This window comes from Bufo gargarizans, chromosome 2 (genome assembly GCF_014858855.1).
Source record: "Bufo gargarizans isolate SCDJY-AF-19 chromosome 2, ASM1485885v1, whole genome shotgun sequence".
Taxonomy (NCBI): Eukaryota; Metazoa; Chordata; class Amphibia; order Anura; family Bufonidae; genus Bufo; species Bufo gargarizans.
Genome location: NC_058081.1, coordinates 260,668,311 through 260,691,118, shown reverse-complemented (window position 1 = coordinate 260,691,118; position 22,808 = coordinate 260,668,311). Strand labels below are relative to the sequence as shown.

The following is a 22,808-nucleotide window of genomic DNA, read 5'->3' as shown; positions in this document are numbered from 1 at the left end:
TTACCCATGAGTGTGCAGTAAACAGTGGCGTGGGGCGTGGCCAGCAGCCGGCGTGGAAGCACGCGTTTGAGCACAGCTCCGCTATCCCTCACCGATCCTGCTCCATCCTGACAAACTGCCGACTCCTGGAACAGAGTGCACGGTGTGCAGGTGCAGGAGAAGACCCCGCACGCCGACCATGGGTCCCAAAAAGGCACAAGCGGCTGCAGAGCGGCTTAAAGAATTCCCCCGGTCAAGCCGCTCAGCAGGTGAAAGCGGAAGACAGCGCCGAGCCTGAATTCACCTTAAAGGCTGCATATGAACAGCTGCTGGTAGCGATCTCCTCGTGCCAGTCCTCACTCACAGGGAAGCTAGAGGAGGTGAGAGTGGATATGAGCCTGCTCCATCATGATGTGCAGCAGCTGAGAGACCGGGTCAAGAATACAGAGGACAGCGTGTCTGCTCTGGAAGATTTGACCAGACCTATGGCGGGGAAAGTGCAGGAGCTGGAGCGCTCTGTGGGTCAGTGGCAGCAAAAATGTGATGACCTGGAAAACAAGGTCCCGCCGCAACAATGTCAGGATCCTGGGCCTTCCGGAAAAAGCTGAGGGCCGTGATCCTGCTGCCTTCTTAGAATCCTGGTTCAAGGAACAGTTTCCAGAAGCACCTTTTTCTCATGCATATGCTGTGGAGAGGGCACACCGCGTCCCAGCCAGGCTTCCTCCACCTTGGGCTCCTCCTAGACCCCTGCTGGCACGACTGCTAAACTGGAGAGACAGGGATCTCATCCTCAGCCAGGCCAGGAGCAAACAAGATATCAGACATGACAATGCACGTGTCTCCCTGTTCCCGGACTTTTCCGCTGACCTCCAGAAGAGAAGAGCCACTTTCGTCGCGGTCAAACGCTGCCTTCGCAACTTAAACCTCCAGTATTCCATGGCGTATCAGGAGCGGCTCAGGGTGGTGGACAGCGACAAAACTGTCTTCAGTGATCCTAGAGAAGCCGAAGACTGGGTCTCAAGGAAATCAGGATGCCCTGGTCCACGCGCGTCAACTGAACACCATCAGCAAGTATTTATTGTCCCACCTACTTAGTGACAATCAGCTTTGCTGGACTCACAAGAGAGGCCCATTAAGTGTGTGGGGGCTATCTGCTCTTACAATGCTGGACGCTTTGCCTATGTGCCATGTTGTTATTTATCAGTGTTGGCAGCTTAACACACCTTTGCTGAAGAAGAGGGGGAGGAGCAACACCTGTGTAGTTATTACATCTACCTACGCTATGCAGGTCCCCGAGTTATTGGCCATTATGTTAGTCGGTTATGGTTCCGACATTTTCATGTTGTCACTGTTAATGTTTTGTAACATGTTCGTAATTGCTCAAGTATTCCCACCTCAAGTATGGTTACTCCACTTCACAACAGTTGCAAGGGAGGCATTGTCGTATGGAGATCAGGTCCCTGTATAGCCAGACAGTGCAATCTGGGCGAGTGTATATGTCTCTGATGTACTGCTAGCGCACCCATGGCCTCCATGAGGGTAATGTCCTAGAATGTGAGGGGCCTGGGAGATCCTAAAAAGAGCATGGACAGTAGATAGAAAAAAGACGCGGCACTCACCAGGGTCTGGATATCTTCAAAAGGCTTTAATGCTTACACAATAGCATGGCTGCACAGGCTGGGGAACGGGGATGGCCACAGTGTGGATCAGCGGTGACGGCCGTTTCGCGCGGATATCGCGCTTCCTCAGACCGCCTATGGTCTGAGGAAGCGCGACATCTGCGCAAAACGGCCGTGACCGCCGATCCACACCGTGGCCATCCCGCTCCCCAGCCTGTGCAACCATGCTATTGTGTAAGCATTAAAGCCTTTTGAAGATATCCAGACCCTGGCAAGTGCCGCGTCTTTTCTAGCTACCGTCCATGCATTGTATCTTTACCTACGCTGAGCACCACGATCCGGGTCTGTTAGTGGAGCCGCTGGTCTAATGATTTCCAATATCATAAGGGGTTAAGGTGATTCACCTATGTGAGCAGTGCCGCTGTTTTCTACTATTCTCTCCCCACCATTGATCCTAAAAAGAGGATTGCAGTATTCTCCACATTTGCTCCTTTAACCCACATATCATAGGCCTTCAGGAAACCCACCTGACCCCGGAAACTGGCAATAGGCTGAGGAAGCCCTGGGCCCAACACTTATTCAATGCATACGGCAGTTCCCACTCCGGGGATAGGGGGGGGGGGGGGAGTCGCCTTGTTGGTCCATAAAAGCCTTAGGTGTGAGCTTCACAACTCGGTTGTGGACCCAGGGGGACAGTATATTTTTCTGTATGTATATATCAACAGTGTCCCTTATGTGATTGTCAACATCTATAACCCGCACCCCGCCTCTCTCTCCCTCCTGCAGGCAGCTACTGGCTTTGTGGCTCAATACCCTACTGCTCGTCTACTCTGCATGGGGGACTTTAACCAGGTTATGAGTGAGACTCTGGACAGATTTATCGCTAGGGGTGGCGGAGGTGGGCCTGGCAGGGATAGCACGATTCTAGCTAGAATTTCTCAGGAGATGGGCTGGATAGACATGTGGAAAGCCAGGAACCCGCACACAAGGGAATACTCCTGCTTTACCCCAGCCAGAGATCCTTTGTCTAGAATAGATTACGTATTCGGTAACGCCACGGTATATAATGATCTGGTTAAGATAAGATATGGACCTCAGGGACCCGCTGATCATGCACCGGTTTTGGTGCTGCAAAATGTGTGTGCATCCTTTCTGGCTGTCTCTGTTCGGCTTGAACGATAGAATCCCAGATCAGCTAAGGATGTTTCTGGAGGTTCAGGGCGATTCAACAGATGCCCTGTTGCTCTGGGAAACCATGAAGGCATATCTAAGGGGGTGCCTCAAGTCGTCAATTTCCTATGTCAAGAGGGACACACAGCATAAAGAGAATGATTTGCATGCCAGCTGTAGGGAGGCCGAAAAGGCATTCACGGAGTCCCCCTCCGAGGAACGCAGAATTGAGTGGCTCTCCAGAGGGAGAATGTACATGTTGCATTTGGAGGAAAGGAGCAAACGGAAGCTTTTCTTCCTTAAGCAACAATCGTTTGAATCAGGAAACCAGACTGGGAAGCTGCTCGCGGACATTGCACGCAGCAACACTATGGCTCCCCCAGTACTCCGCATAAAGGATGCAGATGGGCACGTGGCAGAGTCGGTGGAGGACATACTGAAGAGCTTCCACAACTTCTACGAGGACTTATATGACTCTGCTGTGGCATACTCGGGGCATGAACTGGAGGCATACCTCCGTGAGGTGTCTCATCCTCGGCTAGGAGACCTGGATAGGAGGTCTTATGGAGGAAGATGTTACACTGGAGGAGATAACGAGAGCCATCACGGATCTCCCATCAGGGAAAGCGCTCGGCCCGGATGGCATCCCGGTTGAGGTTTACTCTAGACCGGTTTATTCTAGAGAATATAATATAATATAATATAATATAATATATATATATATACACACCTGGGTCCACAGCTTTTGAACGTGTACAGAGCCGCGCACTCCCGCGGATACTTGTCGGACTCTATGTACGATAGTGGTGATTCTGAAACCCGACAAGGATCCGCTAGACTGTGGATCTTATCGCCCAATTTCCCTTTTGAACTTGGACTATAAAATCCTGACCAGGATTCTGGCTAATAGATTGAACAAGGTGATCACGTCTGTGATTCACACTGATCAATCTGGCTTTATGCCTGGTAGATCCACCTCCGATAACATTAGGAGAGCCCAGGTTGTTGCACAGATAGGCACATCCGAGAAGGCAAGATGGGCCCTGGCCTCTTTAGATACTGCCAAGGCCTTCGACTCACTAGAATGGCCCTCCCTGATGGCCACGCTTAGGAGCTTTATTACCTAGGGGTAATAATTACAAAAGAGCCGCATCTTTCTTACACCCTGAACATTGAACCCCTAGAATCAGTATTCCAAGAAAAGATGAGGACTTAGGGTGCCCTTCCATTCTCCACCATGGGGAGATTGAATCTCATAAAAATTGTGCTATTGCCTAAGGGCCTATACCTGCTGTCCCACACTTGCACACCGGTACCCCGGGGATTCTTTAAGCGTGTTCACGCTCTAATCGCCTCATTTGTTTGGGGCAAGGCCAGAAGGAAGTTCTCATTATTGGTCCTACAGAGAGCGAAGCTGCAGGGAGGTGCGTCTCTCCCAGACTTCTTTCTCTACTTTATAGCTAGTCAACTAAGGTTCCTGAGGTATTGGATCACGGATGCCTCAATGCCCAATGCTGAGTTCTACCTACATGATCATTTGCGTGTATCCACGCTGTGGCCTGTCCTGGAGGGCTCTGGCCCTCTGCGCAGAGGCCTCCTCCCACTCCACAAATTAGCACACCAGGTCTGGCAGGCCTCTAAGTTAAATGTATACAAAGACTTGCTTGATGCAGTCCCCATATGGGACAATTTCATGTTCCCTCACCTGGCACAGTTGGAGGGGGTATCTGAGTGGAGACACCTCACACTCTTTTAGATACCTCCAGCTGAGGCATGCATCACAGGCGCAATTCCAGGGTGCGGAAAAGAGCATATCCAACTACCCCATCATTGGGGTTCTGAGATCTCAGGGGCCAAGGGGCATTGTTTCAGTGCTGTACACGCACTTGCTTAATTGTCGCATGGCAGCGATCCCGCTGACGGCTGAGGATAAGTGGAGGCCGTCAATTCCCTCTTTGTCTCCTAAAGATTGGGAGGAGGCTTTGATAGTCCCGACTAAAGTGTCACCCTCTATAAATAATAAAATGGTGCAGTTGTTCATCCTGCACCGCAACTACCTCACCCCCACTAGGCTACACAAGATGGGAAGACTTGCTCACACTAGGTGTCACAGGTGCGATGCAGATGGCACTAACTTCTGACACATGATGTGGGACTGCGAGCTCATTCGTCAGTTCTGGACCTCAGTGTTGGAGGTCCTCTCCACCATGGTCCCTGTGACTTTACCTTTATGTCCCAAGCGGTGTATACTGGGGGTTCTGGATGAGGAGGCCTGGTCGCATTATCACAGGGTCTTCCTTGGTGAGATGCTGTTCCTTGCCAGGAAGGACATAGCCATGCGCTGGACGGGGGATAGACACCCCACAAGAGGGCAGTGGATCTCCCTAGTAAACCATGCAGTCTCTATGGAGAATATTGTCTACAAGCACAGAGGTTGTCCACAAAGTCTGAGGGGATTGGTGTTCATCACCGCTGACCCAGCACACATCACATATGTACTCGGCAACTGATGACCCTCCTTGATTTCCCAGCTTACCAAACGGCGGGATCGCCTCGCTTACAGTGCTGTCACTGACACTGTGTCCCTTACATACTTGCAAGCTATTTACAACCCCAGCTATTATTATGTGACCTTCTATCTCAGATTTCCAGTATGCATTTGTTTCCTGTAACTATGCTAACCTTGCTTTTCACCATTGACCCCTGCGTGGGTAATCACAATGTCTTGTATGTACCATACTTGTGCTGTTTTTCTTTAATAAAACGAGTTTAAAACAAGAAGTGGCAGTAGGGCTGGACCAGCACTGAAGAAAGGGGCAACTATAAGATTTTTGTTTTTTATTCTGAGCAATTGGGGGGCTTTTCCATAATTTTTTATTATCTCAGACACCCCCCTTTAACAATAAAAAGCATGTAGCAGACAGACACTACTGCCCAGCTTTACAATGAATCAATACCAATTCTCCCGTAATATTTTTCAGATTTATAATTTAAAAACTAGTTAACAGTCTGAAAGTTAATCAGTGTAATAACTGATAAATCTCACCTGTAAGGTTCATGGCGTCCAAGAAGTCAGAGATTAGTTTGGCGTCTTCTTCAAGCTCTAGGTGAATAAGACCCAGCTTCTTCCTCATTTTCTGCAGGTAATGCTTCTGGAATTCCACATCATATTCTTCTTCAATTAGTTTCTGACTAAGGTCTAAAGGCAACTCAGGAACCAAAGCTTCAGCAAGCTTCCCTAAATTCCATTTACAGATCTCCGGCTGCTTGTCGTAAGCATAGCGCCCCATGTTATCAGATCCATTACAAATGTGCTCAGGATCATACCTGGAAGATAGACCGTACTGGAGTTACTGCCACTGACTAGTGAGGTATCCTGGACACAAATAACCCTTACAACGTGAAGTATAGCATGCACACTCAATATGGATACACCGCCTAAATAGTACTAATGCAGGATTAGCTATACTGAAGGCTAGACAAAGCCTGTCCTGTGTGCTTCTACGTAATGCAAACAGCATGGTAACAGCAGCATACACAGCTGGGATGGGACGGGGACACAAACCAGTATTCAAGCATGGGGGATAAGAAAACTGCAAATGAGGCAAATTTGAAAAGAAAAAAAATAATATTATTTTTTTTTTTTAAATGGGAGTAATTGATGAAAAAACAACAACTTTTGAATGAAAAAAGTAGTTTATGGCACAAGTTTTTTTTTTTTTTTTTAATATATCCTGGAACATACTGCAGTCAGTCCTAATAAATGCAATTGTAAAAACCACAACAGCATGCTCATATACCCCTAGATTACATACCTGTCCAAGAAACCAAAAGGACCATAGTCAATAGTAACTCCAACAATACTCATGTTATCAGTATTTAATACACCATGGCAAAAGCCAACACACTGCCATTCTGCAACCAGTCTTGCAGTCCTCCTTGTTATCTGAAAGAAAGTTAAGGGTATTGGAAGTGTAATGGATTTGGTATACAGTTATGAGGTGTATATTGCTGTAGTTAAATGGGTTTCTCCAGGAATTAAGTATTGATGACCTATCCTTAGCATAAGTTCCAAAGAAGATAAGCAGCTGCCAGACCTCTACTTATGCCACTTTTTCACCACCCCTATTGAAATAAACGTGAAGGCTCGACTGACCAGTATATAAACATTGGAGAAGTAGGAAAGAAGGTTATCACCTCTGCAGAGTTGCTGCAGCATTTTAGGGATCAGCAGGAAAGGTTAAGTAACTCGCCCTTTGTATTTGTACCGATCCGAGCCAATATTTGCACAAAGTATTTCACCTGCAGTTTACAGCTCATCATAGACTAGAATGGGGCTGCTGGTTTCATATAAAATCGTTCCAAAATGTAACCAACATCCACCATACATATACAAAGACAGGTATTTGAAGATGGCATTTGCTCAGCATCTGGAGTAGACACCCGAGACAGAGTGATCTGAGACAATTCCAATCAGACTTTAACCCCTTGAGTGCCCTGGACCAACAAGAAAGTAAGTGAGAGCTGTTCAGTTGCTATTGCAGCCGTGTGAAGGCTCCCAGGCCTGCTGTGCCAGGGCTTAAAAGGGGGTTGCCAATCTCAGACATTAATGGCATATCCTGGCAATATGCCAACAATGTCAGATAGAAGAAGAGCCCAGAGATTGGAGCCACACCAATCTCCAGAAGGGGGCCCCCAAGTGAGGAACAGCAATCCAACATATGGCTATTTTTGTAAGAGTGCACTGCACATGCACGGCAAACTCTATTCACCACACATATAAACAGACAAAAGAAAAAAAAAAAAAAAAAGGAAGTCAGGAAGGGGTCTGTAAATTGAAATATTCTTGTTTAGATACTGTACAGAGGCTGAACCTGTACAGCCCTAATACATCTCAAGTGGATGGATATAAAGGGATCCAGTTTCCACTACACTTGAACATGCAGGTGCAGTAAGCGCTAATGCTGCTATACACAAGCACAATAGTAGCATATAAGACACCACTTTTCCAGTGGTGGAAAATGACGATTACTCTTACTGGTAATTGGATTTTCCTGAACCCACGACAGCACCACAAGAGAGAGTCTCTGCCCCCATAGACAGGAAACCTGAAGTACAAAAAGGCAGAGGCTCTCCTCCCACTTCAGTATGCCTTTCCAAGGATGAGAGAAACTCTGCCCACAAAAATTAGCATAATCAACAAGATTATATAATTATTTTTTTTTGCCACACCCGTGAAACGTGTACCAACACCAACAAACCAGGGAAGGGGAATAAGGGTGCAGTCGTGGGTTCAGGAAAATCCAATTACCGGTAAGAGTAATTTTCATTTTAGCCTCACCCACGACAGCACCACGAGAGTGAATAACCAAGGACACAGCTAGGGTGGGTTGACAGCTGAAAGCACCTTTGTAGCAAGTGTTAAATCCAAAGGTTGAGTTCAACTGTAATCGGTAGTTCCTGAAAAAGGTTGTTGGAGATGACCAGACCGCCGCCTTACAGATATCGTCAGAGACAGCTGCCCTTTCAGCCCAAGAGGTAGAAATGGCCCCATGTAGCATGGGCCCCAAAACCTTCCCACAGAGACTTCGCTAAAGCTAAATACACCAAAGATACTGCTCACGTAATCCATCTGGCCAGAGTATTCTTAGATGCGGATTGGCCATTAGTCTTCACCTGAAAGAAAACAGACAGAGTAGGATTTCCTCCACTCTTTAGTTTTGGACAAATATTGCAGTAAGCAACTTCTATCATCCAGGCAATGACAAGACTCTTCCTCTTCTGTAGTTGGAGTCCCATAAAAAGTAGGAAGAACAATCTTCTGGGGCCAGTGAACCCTAGAAGCTACCTTAGGAAGGAATGCTGGGTCAGGACGGATCTTCCAAGAAGATAGTATAGGGAGGATTAATAGAAATACACTGAAGATCACTAATCCTTCAGAAATCATCAAGAAATCGGATAAAGAGAATGTCCCTCTCTTTGATGTGAGCCCCCCCATCTCCGATATCACCTTCGTGAACACCCTTGGTTCCCAAGTCCAAAAGGGAAGAGCCTGGAACTATAAATGTCTGACGGGTACTTCCATTTCTACAGCTACTCTGAGAAACTTTTGAAAGTCCTGATGAATAGGAATATGAAAATAGGAATCTTTCAAGTCCAGCACTGCCATGAAGCAATTGGGGAATAGCAGATTTATAGCTGATCTTATAGTCTCCATCCTGAACTTTAAAAGCAAGAATTTGTTTAGTTTTTTATTTATTTATTATTGTTCTGAAAGAACAGTGTTTTTTTTTTCACCAGAAAGAGGAGAGTAAAAACCTTCTACCTCCTGTCCTTCTGGAACCGGTATCAGAACATTTTTGTTTAACAATTCTAGAACCTCTCGTTCCATAGAGTCGCTTCTTCCTCCAATAGATTTTGTGACCACAAATCTCACTGGAGGAGAACGAAATTCTAGTTTTAAACCCTTGCCTATTGTATCTAGAATCCAGGAACTATTTTAAATCTGTTTCCATGCAGGTAGAAATTTTGTTAATCTTCCTCCTACATGGCATCTGGCTTCTTCTTTTCTCCCAAGGACAAACTAAAGAAAAAAACTCTTCCGCCCTTCTTTTGAGATCTAAACTTAAACTCTATTTCTTTGTTATCCCCCTCTCCACCTCGAAAGGAACGAATGGGGTGAAAGGAACGGTCAGATCTCCGTCTAGCAGCAAATGATTGAGCAGGAATTTTTTTTTCTTATCTGCAGCCTTCTCTAAAAGCTCGTCTAGTGCAGGACCGAAAAGATATTCTCCCTCGCATGGAAGAGCACAAAATCGCTTCTTAGAAAGCAGATCTCCGCTCCAGCCCTTTAGCCACAAGGCCCTACGGCGCAGAGTTAGCCAATGCAGAAGATTTAGCTGCCAACCTGATAGAGTCTGCAGAAGCATCCGCTAAAAAGTCTGCTGCATTTTAATAGTGGGAAGCCCTGCTAAAATATCCTCCCTAGGGCATTTGTTTTTAACCTGATCCTCTAACTCAGAAAGCAAAACAATTAAAGAATGGGCCGTACAGGTGGACGCAATCGAGGGTCTAAAGGAAGAAGTAGAGGCTTCCCAGGCACCCTTCAAAAAACCATCAGCTTTTTTGTCTAACGGGCCCCTAAGAGAACCCATGTCCTCAAAGGGAAGACACAATCTCTTAGTTACCTTAGAAATGGCTACGTCAATTTTGGGCGCTTTATTCCAGGAAGCACAGTCATCTCCTGAAAAGGGGTATTTTCTTTTAATATTTTTGGAAATACACTTTAATGAAAGTTGCTACATTTTTTATGGACCGGAAAAGATCTGATGCTTAATTTCAAGTCCCCCAAACATTATATCCTGAATTGACTTAGGTTCCCTAGCATCTTCTATACCCATAGTCGATTTTACCGCTTTCAGAAGACGCTCAACATCCTCTACTGGAAAAAAAGGGTCTTCCTATTTCCTTTTCATCTTCAACCGAAGAATAAGATGAGGCCTCAGAATAAGGATTCTCAAGGGAAAGTAGATCCGGTCCTTGTTCGGAGTCAGAAGAACGTAAAATATCTAACGGTTGAGCCCTTTTAGACTTCTGTTCTTTTTGCGGCCATGGAAGAACTAACTTCAGACCTCATCAAGGACTGTAGATTTTTATAAAATGACGGTGACTCCTCGGCTACAGCTCTGTCAATGCAGCCCTGACATAGCTTCTTTGAATACTCCAAAGACAAAAGGGGATCGGCATATAGCACATATTTTTTCTCTTGGCCAATGCCTTTTTAGGCTTTCCCTGTAATATATATATATATATCATATATCTCTCATTAGTATAGAATATATAAAAAGGTGGCCAGTGGCCGCCGCTCACCCTCCTTAGTAGGTACCAGCACTGGAGTGGCAGGAGGATCATCGGAAGTATCTTTCCTTTCTTCCTCCATCATGGCTTGCCTGGAGGTTTAATGCTCCTAAACCAGGTTTACTTCAGGAAACCCACCATTTTTTATTCCCGCTAGACCTGCCAGCAGCTCAATTCCGGGTTGCACGCATTATATGCACCTACCCTGCCATCATCAATGATCACGCCGTTCTTCCGGCGCACCATGCGTTCCACACTTGACGTACTCCACTTCCTGTTACGCTGCTCCAGCTTCCGGAAGGGTCTGCTCCTCCCCTGGGGAAAAAATATATAGTGCACACCCATGCACCAAGCAAGCTGCTCCAAAGCCCTCAACTGGCTACCGCGCCTCTGCTGACCCCCAGAGCATCACTGAACACCACCCACAGGGAAATCGCAGGTAAGGAAGGCACCCAAGGGAGAAGCCCCACCATACTCCAGACTTTCCTCCAAAGACAGGAAACCATACGGAAGTGGGAGGAGAGCCTCCGCCTTTTTGTACTTCAGGTTTCCCATCTATGGGGGAGGAGCATCTCTCTCATGGTGCTGTCGTGGTCGAGGGGAAAATATCTGATAAAATCCAGTTTCATAGTTTCTAGAGAGGTTTCAACAGGACAAAATTATTAGAACATGACCTATTCATATCAGGGACAAGCATATCAGTCACTGTTTAGATCACCAAGATATTTTACTTCTACCTCTAATTCCATATAATAACCTACGATGGTCCACAAGACAGCATCCTACATTAAAGGCTATGAAACCTTCGGGTACAATTTTTTATTTTTTATGATTGCAAGTTACTAATTTTGGGTTAAAAATCTTTAATTGGTCTTTATTAAAAAGGTTTCAGAAGTTTTTGTAATGAAGGGTTAAAGGGGGTATTCCGGTTACCATAAATATAACTTATGTTTTAGACTAATTCATCATCCATAATAACCTAATATGTAAATTTCACAGATTTACCGTTCAGTAGTTATGAAAGTAGTTTTCTTCCTCTGCTACCTTTCCTCATAAACCATGGCATCGACCTGGAGTCCTGAGCCTTTTTTAGGTCGGGCATGCTCAGTGTGTTGCCATCAGTTCTCTAGCTAAATGTCTTCTGAAACAAAGGTGATTACTGACTAGAAGGGGCGTGACTGGACTCTATATAAAGCAGCCAATCAGTAAACATCAACACTTACAGCAGAAAAATCTAGGGATTGTAGTTTTGTGAGGGAAGGTCAGGCACCATGATACTCTGTATGTTGCAGGCTCACACAGGAGCTAGACAAATGGATTGCAAGGTAAATTGAAACTCTGGTTATTTGTACAGGTACGAGTTCTGGTTGGGTCACAGCTTGCATCCTTAATGCAGTTTTTCAAAAATTACATTACTTTACTGGAATACCCCTTTAAGTTTTAGTCTGTAAGTGAGCATTGTGTTTATGACCTGGTAGCTTAGAGATAAGGGTTATTAGATGACCAGCACAAAGTGAAAGTACCAGTCACATAGTTAGAAAAACAGTTAACCATTTGTGGCAGAATGGCTCAATATTTTTTTTAATAAAAGGCCAAATGAAAATACGATTTTTAGCCAAAAATTAGTAAAATGCAATCATAAACAAAAATTGCCTCCAAGGGTGTTGATGGCTTTTAAGCTGTATTCTTATCAGTTTGATAAGAGCAAAGCTAGAAAGAGTGTTTAAGAGCTGTCAGAAAATCAGAGATAAGGCTTCACATGAGCTGGGTGGGACAGGACAGGGTAAACAGACAACCTTCTACTAGAGAAGCTCAAAACTGTACAGAAAAAGGGGCTGAACATTTTTATTAATGACCAAATAAAAAATATTTTTAACTCTTAAGTACAATGCAATCATAAAAAAATGTCCCCAAAAGGGGTCCATAGTCTTTAATAAATAAAAGACAGCAGAAAATGGTCATTGGTACCTCTCTGAAGAAGGCAGCATTTCTCTCGGTTTTGCTTTCCGCATACTTCTCCTGTATATCTGGATAAAACGTGCTGATCACATAATCAAGCATCTGGATCCGAATATCATTCCTATCAACACTAGGACCATGACGTCCAGTAAATTCATCAGTTGGCTTGAAAATCTCAAATGATCCAAACCTGATAAAATAAAACAGGTTTTATCTCTAACATTTACTTAAAAGGCTTTTCCAGTATTTTTTTTTTACTGAGTATATACCCTCAGGATAGGTTATCAGTATCTGATCAGTGGTGGTCCGACACCTGAGACATCTGCAGATCAGCTGTTTTGAGAAGGCACTGGTACTCCTGTAAGGACTGCTGTGCTGCTCCTAGGCCAAGTGAACTATGAACTGGCCTAGGAAAAGCAGAGAGAAGGAGTGCTAACGTCTTCTCTGACAGCTAATCAGCATGAGACCCAGGTGTCGGACCCCCACTGATCAGATACTGATCCTCAGGACAGGTCATCAGAAAAAAATCCCAGGAAAACAATAATTTCTGTTACCGGTAATTGTTTTTCTTGAAACCCATGACGGCACCCATGCAACTAGGACCTCCCATCAAGGACAGGAAACCTGAAGAGATAAAATGGTTCACACCCCCACCACACCTCAGTGATTCTGATAAACAGACTTCCGGAGGCGTGCCAACTACCAAGAAGGTTGAAAACAGAAACCAACACAACAGGGCCCGATGCAGTCACTGTATTCTATTACACCGGGCCCCGCACAGTAATCATATCTAACCTGTAGGCAATGTTAAACTATAGAAATAATGTGCAATCCAGCCTGTAGTACTTACTACAATCTTCCGTAGCAGGCAGGGCGGGCTCTGGTAACGTAACTCACTACGTCACGCGCCTGCTTCAATCATAAAGTGGGAGGAGCAGGCGCGTGACGTAGTGAGTTACGTTACCAGAGCCCGCCCTGCCTGCTACGGAAGATTGTAGTAAGTACTACAGGCTGGATTGCACATTATTTCTATAGTTTAACATTGCCTACAGGTTAGATAGGATTACTGTGCGGGGCCCGGTGTAATAGAATACAGCGAGTGCACCGGGCCCCGCTGCCATTACAAAACTAGATGCCGCCCCCCCCCCCATAGCAGGGACACTGACTACACAGGGACACTGTTGTGTTATCCACAGATTCCCCCCCCCCCCCCATAGCAGTGCCATGCCATCCACAGATGCCCCCATAACGGTGCGCCCTCCACAGATGCCCCATTAGTTCAAAACCCACTAAAAGCAAACCTTTTGGTTTAAAATATTTTTTTTCTTATTTTCCTCCTCAAAAATCTAGGTGCGTCTTATAGGGTGAAAAATACGATATAGAGATTATATATATATAGGGAAGGTTTTAGAGCAGGTCTCAGCTCTCTAGGACGTACCGTTCAAGATATTCCCCAAAAATGCATTAGCCAATAGAAGCTTGGTCACATGACCCTTATCAGCCAATAGAAGCTCTCAGATCCTATAGCCTCCACATACACTTTTACTTCAGGTTTCCATAACAACCCAGCCATTTTTTTTTTTTTCACTGCTGTAGATGAGTTTTAAAGGAAATCTGTCACAAGGAGAATTGCTATTGAAGTAAAGCCATGGCCTAATAGCACTAAGTACCTTATTTCAAGATGCGCCTTTGTTCCAGCAATAGATGTTTTTATCCTCTGAAAAATCCAGTTTATTTGGTATGCAAATGAGCCAGTAAGGTGCCTAGAGGGGAGTCGCTCTTGCAGGAAGGAGCCCAGTCTCGCCCCCTGCCACAACGTGTCCACCCTCAAAAGACGTAAAACCCCACCCCCAGGTCAGCTAAGCCACGCCCCTGATCCATTTAGGTCACGCCCCCTCCCACTCCTGAGCCGACGGGGATTGAAATAATAAAAAATGAAGGTAAAAATCAATTTCTGTCAGCTGCAGGGGTGGGCGGAATGGATGCGGACCCATTCTACGGACGCGTGAATGGACCCTTAGAGTGAGCTGTTCAAAAGGACACCCCCCTGATCTGGTTAGGCCACGCCCCCTCCCACCCCTCAGCCGACAGATGGGGGGAAAAAAAATTAAAAAATCAACTTCTAGGTCCCGCTAAGCCACGCCCATATCTGGTTAGGCCATGCCCCCTCCACTCCTTAGCCGACAGGGATTTAAAAAATGAAGGTAAAAATCAACTTCTGTCAGCTGCAGAGGTGGGAGGGACGGTGACTTTCTCCCTGCAGATCACACTCAGACAGCACGGTGCTGCTGTCTTAGAGTGAGCTGTTCAAAAGGACACGCCCCCGATCCTGCCAACTGTTAAGAGGACGGGCCCCTGTGGAGGTCACTGTCAAGGGGGGTGGTATTCTGTGAAAGTCATTGTTAAAGGGGAAGGCTGCTGTAAAAGTCAAAATTAAGGGGGTGGGCTGCTGTGGAGGTCACTTAAGGGGGCTGGGTGCTGTAGATGTCACTGTTATAGTGGATAGTGTTGATATCTTTTAACGACACACACACACACACAAACATTAAATGAAATAGATAGTCCTCCAGCTAGTAAAATATACACTTTTTTGGGGGGGGGGGGGGGGGGGAACAATTACCGGTAAGAGTAATTATTGTTGGGAAAGCTCCAGGCCCCGACGGGTTCACAGGCGAGTTTTTTCGCCTCTTGTCCCCAGAGATCTCACCTTTATTGGAACAAGTGTATACGAGTTATATGCGGGGGGAGGGAATTCCGAACCAAACGAATACAGCCCATATAAAAGTCTTACCAAAGCCAGGGAAAGACCCAGCTTATCCAGCATCATACCGCCCAATTTCCCTAAGATATGGCAGCTGCTCTGGCAGAAAAGCAGATCACATCAGTAGAAGCGTCCGCCAGGAAGTCTGCAGCCTCATAAAATGTAGGGAGGGAAGATAGTAATTCCTCTCTAGGCATTTTGTCCTTAATATGAGCCTCCAGCTGAACTAACCATAGCCTAAGGCTACATGCACACGAACGTTGTTTGTTTCCGTGTCAGTTTTTTTTTGCGGATAGGATGCAGACCTATTAATTTCAATGTGCTGTCCGCAACAGTATGTCCGTTCCGTTGCCCCGCAAATAAAAAAAAATAAAAAATGTGTGCATGTGCCAAACGTATCCGAAAAATAAATAAATAGATACCATAAATAGGACCTGGAGACCCAAGAGGTGGCAATGGCCGGCCTAAGACTTGTTGAAAAAACAAAGACCAAAAGGTGGCCAATTGGTAAAAAGTGGAAAACAGTGTCCACCCGATGGAACCAAAAGGACACCCGTAATTGTAACTCTGTACTAGCTCCCGAGTGAAACAAGCGAAAAAACAAGGAGACTGAGATCATAGTAGCATGTAAAAAAAAATATATAATTTTATTATGACATGATTAAAATATAAAGCAATTGCATATATTTTTTTTTTTACATGGTACTATAAGACTTGTTGAAGCAGACTCCCAAGCACATCTAAGATAAACGTCAGCTTTTTTTTTTTTTTTTTTTTTTTTTTTTTTATCTAAAGGATCTCCTAAGCAGCCTAAATCATTGAATGGTAGAGCCGATTTTTTGCCTATGTCAGCTACCGGGGAATCTACCATGGGGGCTCTGTCCCAGATGCCCGCTACCAACTCCTCAAATGGATATTTTCTTTTTACAGAATTAGGAAGGAAAAATTTTCCATCAGGATTTTTCTATTCTTTTCTGATAAGGGCTTCCATATTTTTTATGGACAGAGAAAAATCAGACTTTTAGGGCAGAGACCCTCAAAAACTTGGTCAGCAATAGATTTAGGTTGTTTTATATCTTCTAATTGAATGGTGGCTTTAACAGCTTCAAGTAAAGGCTCGATATCTTCCGGTGGAAAAAGAGCCCTCCCGCTGAATCCTCATCTGAAGAGAAGAAATCATCTGATAAGGCCTGGCAGAATTCTTTATCCTCATCCTTATTATAGGTAGACCTTTCTGGAGACCTTGGGCGACTCCGACTGAGTGATTTAATAGAAAATTTAACTTCTGACCGTACCAAGGCCTTAATATTTCTAGATAAGCTGTGAGATTCTTCCATAACCAACTTATCTATACATACTTGACATAGTGGTTTAACATAAGTGGCTGCTAAAGCTACTCTACATCCTTTATGTTTAGTCTTTCCGGATTATTTATTTGGTGTTTTTGCTACCTACAACAATAAAGCAAAAACACCCAAAATTAATTAGGAGAGTATAAATCTCATCAATAGTAGAGTCACACTTCCCCACTCCTCAGGACCAATACCGGGCTTGTGGACCTCGAGGGCTCCAGGGGGTCGGCGCGTCCTGCATCAACTGGTTCCGACATGCTGGTGGAAACCCAGATCCTGCACAACAGTGTGTGCACACAAGGCTGGCTACCTTCTCCTGCTGCCAATTTATCAAACGCGCCTCGGCTCCTTTTAACCCCTAGGCCCAAAAATGCCTAATACAACGCACGAGGATGCCCACACCTCTTCCGGCCCAGCGCCCAGAAATTACATCAATGAGCAGGAAGGGGCCTTCCCGGCTCGCATGCGGAGAACGCAAGAGAAGAGCGCGCCGCCATCTTGGAAACAGGACGCCGGGCACTCTGCTGTAAAGGACTGGGAGCCGCCTGAACACTGCCACAGCGGCTCCCCAATGAGGCTTGGGAGGAGGCAGGAAGAAGAGCAGGCATGGGCAGCGGCTCCAAAGGAGACTGACGCCGCCACGGATAGGTCCATTTACGTTATAGTAGACCCAGACCTCCCCAGCTTCCCGAGGTGAGAACCAAAGCAACGGTAGGAGCCAGAGCTCCTCAGGTACGAAACCTGAAATAAGGTGTGGTGGGCGTGTGAACCATTTTCTCTCTTCAGGTTTCCTGTCCTGGATGGGAGGTCCTAGTCGCATGGGTGCCATCATGGGTGAGGGGAAAACACTTTTAACCTATGAGTATGTTGAGGTTTATTTTCAGGAAAGTTATAGTACCTTAGAAATGTGGGAGCGACACGCAAAACAATTGTGCATTTTTCTTTCTTGGGGTGCCCATCGTAGAAGATGTCTCTGATCACTGTGGAGTCTGAGGTGACACAAGAAGCAGCTCTTGTAGTTGGTACTCCAAGGTGGAACATGGCTTCACTGCACAGGAACTCTCTGATGCTGGAGCGCAACACTTTTCTGCCATCCGCTTGTCTACAACATAAGCAGATTTTCAGCGTGGGAAGAAAAACTGTAATACACAGATGCACCACTATGTATACACCTTTACAACAGCTCTGCTGAAGGATAGTCAAAGTATAGGACTAGTTCTCTCACCAGGAGCGACACCCTCAGGGTGTAGGACCTTACAACAGAACAGCAGAGACCTCCAGGCTTCAGACTGGTAGCAAAAGAAACTCTCTCCGGTCAATACCAGCCGCAAACTTATAGACCTGCTTGACCGGTATTAGATCCTTTACAAGGCCCACCTATAGCAAAGTTTCATCCAGTGGAAAAGTAGCAGAGCCTTTTTCTGGTCCAGAAATATCAATATCAGATTAGTGGGGGTCTGACACCTGGCAGCCCCGCCGACCAGCTTGTTGAAGAGGATGCCATGCTCCTGCGAGCGCAGTTTTCCCACCATTGCTTACCTGTTTGTCGTTGCAGGGCTGAGCAGGTGTCTGATTCACTTCTATGGGACGTCTCCTTCCTATTTAAGTGTATACTACAGAGCCGCCCCATAGAAGTGAATGGCGCGGCTTCTTGTAATTACACCTGCTCAGCGCTGAGCTGTCAGTGAGCAGGTAAACAATAAGGAGGCAGCGCTCGTAGGAGCAGGACCTTCCCTTCAACCAGCTGATCGGTGGGGATGCCGGGTGTCGTACCCCCATCAATCTGAAATTACGGACCTATCCATCCCCTCAGCCCTGTGCTTACACATCCAATATACCAGCATGGATGTGAAAAAGGGGGAGATGTCACTGTCAGTGACCTGTAATGCATCAGGCATTAAAATTAGAGATGATCGAAGCGAGGTTCGGATGCTACATCTGAAGCCACTTCGCTAAAAGAATTGTTATAATACTGTACGGAGATTAGTCTCCGTACAGTATTAGAATGTATGGTCTCCGATGAGCCGAAGTAAGATATTCACGAAGTCGCGCGAGACTTTGTTGAATAACTTGGGCAATTGATTATTACAGTGAAAAACCACTTTGCTTCGGTTCAGAGTGGTACCTTGGAATTGAAGCAGAGTTTGGTTCCAAGTTTTTCACTGTAATAATAAATTACCATTACATTCTTATACTGTACGGAGACGAATCTCTATGCATTAAAATTATTTTTTTAGCTTAGGAACTTCGGATGTAGCATCCGAAGTTGCTTCACTCATCTCTAATAAAATGCTGATCATATGGAACATACCCGCATATGTGTGAACAAAGCTCAAATGCAATCTCCCCACTGTCCATTACAGAGGCTTTCCTATTATTTTTATTATTTATGATGAAGTATCCTCTGGATAGGTCATCAGTATGTGATCAGTGGGGGGTCCAACACCCAGGACCCCTGCTAATCAGCCGAGATGCTCACAGTAGCTTTGCGGTCTTCTATCTGCTGGTCTAGGCCACTGATGGTATGTTCATAGTACACGTGGCCTTGGGGCAGCTCAGTCCCCATGAAGTGAATGGGGCTGAGCTGTGATACCAAGCATAGCATCTATACCAGGGATCAGCAAACTCCAGCACTCCAGCTGTTGTGAAACTACAACTCCCAGCATGCATACTTACTCTGCTCTTCTAAGAACTCACATGGAAATGAAGAGAGCATGCTGGGAATTGTAGTTTCACAACAGCTGGAGTGCCGAAGGTTGCTGATCCCTGATCTATACTATGTACGGCGCTGTATTTGGTAAGCATGGAGAAGGGTGTGGCACTCACAGAAACATTGCTGCCTTCCTAAACAGTTGATTGGCAGGGGTCCTGAGTAGTGATGTCCAGATCATGAACGAATCGTTCTTTTGAACCAATTCAGTTCACTGATCTGGAAGAGTCGGTTCCTCTGACTGAGCCGATCCGAATGAAACGGCTCAGTCAGATCAGCATAGAGGCAGCAGCAGGCAGTGAAATAGGAGCCGACAGTGGACGCTAGCCCCGCCCCTCCCCGCCCTCCAACCAATCAGAGGCAGCCAGCACTGCCTACCCTCACAGGGGGAGTCGCAGGGACTCAGAGAATCGTCGGAGTCTATTAGTTAAAAGAATCGAATGAGAGAACCGTGAGTCACCGAGTCCCTGCCAGGCTCCCTGCTCTGCGGCTCCCTGTAAGTCCGTCCGGGGGGAAGGGGGGGGGCATTAATCTAGCATGTAGCAGAGCTGTGTGTGTACAGGGTGCATGCAGCAGTGTAGCATCATGCTACATGCACCCTGTACACACACAGCTCTGCTACATGCTGTAGCAGAGCAGGAAGTCTGGTAGGGACTCGGTGACACGATTCTTTTAACTAAAACTCTCAGACAATTATCACAGTCTGCTCCACTGCAGCAGAGCTGTGTTTGCCAGGAGCCAGTCCCTCCTGACCTTCGGTTCACTTGAGAGCCGACTCAGCAAGTGAACCGAAGATTCGATGAGCACGCGCATTGATCTTCAGTTCACTTGCTTCTGCCGACTCATGAAGTGAACCGAAGATCCGATTCATGATTCGGTTCATTTGAAAGATCCGAACTTCCCATCACTAGTCCTGAGTGTCAGAGAATAGGTCATCCGTATATAAGGGTTTAAACAGGTTTCCTGGTATGTTACCATCGATAACCTAGCCTCAGGATTGGTCATCAATATCTAATTGGTGGACCCTCGCCAATCAGCTGTTGGTAGGGACCACAGCACTTGGGGGAGCACTGGAGCCTCTTCCTAGGCCTGTGCAGTGATGTCCTTCAGTCCTATTCAAGTGAACGTGGCATGCTGCAATACTGAGCACAGCCGCTCCACCGTGTACAACGCAGTGCTTCGTACACGGAATGAAGAGGCTGCATCGCTTGACCAAGCACCACAACCCCTTCATGTTACTGATCAATGGAGGGTACTGATGACCTACCCTGAATGCAGTCCTTGGAATAGGGTGTGCACTGATCTAATCTGCTCACCCCCCTACTAATCTGGAGTAGGGGGTGAGCCTGGCACCCTTCAGCTGCCTCCTCCAGGGTCTACCTACAGTCTCATCAGTCAGATTGTCCTCTTCTAGCTGCAGTGACCGCTATTGTCAGGTGGGGGCTCCATACTGCCCACTACTTACCTGGAGTAGGGGGTGAGCCCTGCACCCTTCAGCTGCCTCCTCCAGGGTCTACCTACAGTCTCATCAGTCAGATTGTCCTCTTCTAGCTGCAGTGACCGCTATTGTCAGGTGGGGGCTCCATACTGCCCACTACTTACCTGAAGTAGGGGGTGAGCCCTGCACCCTTCAGCTGCCTCCTCCAGGGTCTACCTACAGTCTCATCAGTCAGATTGTCCTCTTCTAGCTGCAGTGACCGCTATTGTCAGGTGGGGGGCTCCATACTGCCCACTACTTACCTGGAGTAGGGGGTGAGCCCGGCACCCTTCAGCTGCCTCCTCCAGGGTCTACCTACAGTATCATCAGTCAGATTGTCCTCTTCTAGCTGCAGTGACCGCTATTGTCAGGTGGGGGCTCCATACTGCCCACTACTTACCTGAAGTAGGGGGTGAGCCCTGCACACTTCAGCTGCCTCCTCCAGGGTCTACCTACAGTCTCATCAGTCAGATTGTCCTCTGCTAGCTGCAGTGACAGCTATTGTCAGGTGGGGGGCTCCATACTGCCCACTACTTACCTGGAGTAGGGGGTGAGCCCGGCACCCTTCAGCTGCCTCCTCCAGGGTCTACCTACAGTCTCATCAGTCAGATTGTCCTCTGCTAGCTGCAGTGACCGCTATTGTCAGGTGGGGGGCTCCATACTGCCCACTACTTACCTGGAGTAGGGGGTGAGCCCGACACCCTTCAGCTGCCTCCTCCAGGGTCTACCTACAGTCTCATCAGTCAGATTGTCCTCTGCTAGCTGCAGTGACCGCTATTGTCAGGTGGGGGCTCCATACTGCCCACTACTTACCTGAAGTAGGGGGTGAGCCCTGCACCCTTCAGCTGCCTCCTCCAGGGTCTACCTACAGTCTCATCAGTCAGATTGTCCTCTGCTAGCTGCAGTGACCGCTATTGTCAGGTGGGGGGCTCCATACTGCCCACTACTTACCTGGAGTAGGGGGTGAGCCCGACACCCTTCAGCTGCCTCCTCCAGGGTCTACCTACAGTCTCATCAGTCAGATTGTCCTCTGCTAGCTGCAGTGACCGCTATTGTCAGGTGGGGGGCTCCATACTGCCCACTACTTACCTGGAGTAGGGGGTGAGCCCGACACCCTTCAGCTGCCTCCTCCAGGGTCTACCTACAGTCTCATCAGTCAGATTGTCCTCTGCTAGCTGCAGTGACCGCTATTGTCAGGTGGGGGGCTCCATACTGCCCACTACTTACCTGGAGTAGGGGGTGAGCCCGGCGCCCTTCAGCTGCATCTCCCAGCGCTCCCCGGCCGGGTTGATCACCTCCCCCAGGTACATGGCCGCGCCGTCCCCCAGCTGGCCGGCGAAGCTCCCGAACTGGTGGCCGCAGTAGCAGTGAGCGGCGGGCTGGGAGCCGGGCAGCAGGCGGTTCCCGCTGAAGTACAGGGCCGCTTCTTCCTCCTCGTCCTCCCCAAGCTGCAGGCCGAGCAGAGCCAGCGCCGGCTGGGAAAGGACCACCACTCTGGGGCTGTGCACCGGGGCGGGGTGCACGGGGGAGAAGCAGAACCCCGGGACTGGCCGGGACCGCACCGCGTCCGCGTCCTGTCCATCCCCGGGCTCCACAGGCAGGCAGCGCCGTGCTCGGTTATCAAAGCGCAGCGCCCGCAGGCTGGAGGCCGGGGTGACGGCGGAGGAGGAGGTGAGCACTGTCCGCTTCATCATTCCCACCGCCCCTGAGATCAGCGCGTCCATCCGGGGAGCTGACACGCCAGTCCGTGCCCAATACACGCAACCATGTACCAGGCTGCGGGCCATCCGCATGCCCAAAACACTCACACCCACAACATCAACACCCAGGTCACATGTCCCGATCCCGATCCACCAGTGGAAGCTGGGTCCTAGAGACCACACAGCTCCCCTGAGGAAGAGCAGCAGTGACACAGCGATTCTTG

At 47.3% G+C, this 22,808-nt stretch overlaps 1 protein-coding gene across 1 annotated transcript in view; it reads right to left on the bottom strand.

Annotated features, from left to right (window-relative positions):
• Positions 1-22,808, bottom strand: part of SELENOO (selenoprotein O) — a 39,599-nt gene extending 16,791 nt beyond the window's left edge. The window contains exons 1-5 of the mRNA XM_044280248.1: positions 22,112-22,808; positions 17,596-17,799; positions 12,594-12,774; positions 6,584-6,714; positions 5,815-6,095 (exon numbers count right to left, since the gene is read on the bottom strand). Of these exons, the coding sequence (XP_044136183.1) occupies positions 5,815-6,095; positions 6,584-6,714; positions 12,594-12,774; positions 17,596-17,799; positions 22,112-22,677 (1,363 nt within the window). The 5' untranslated portion in view covers positions 22,678-22,808. The remainder of the gene's footprint in view (positions 1-5,814; positions 6,096-6,583; positions 6,715-12,593; positions 12,775-17,595; positions 17,800-22,111) is intronic.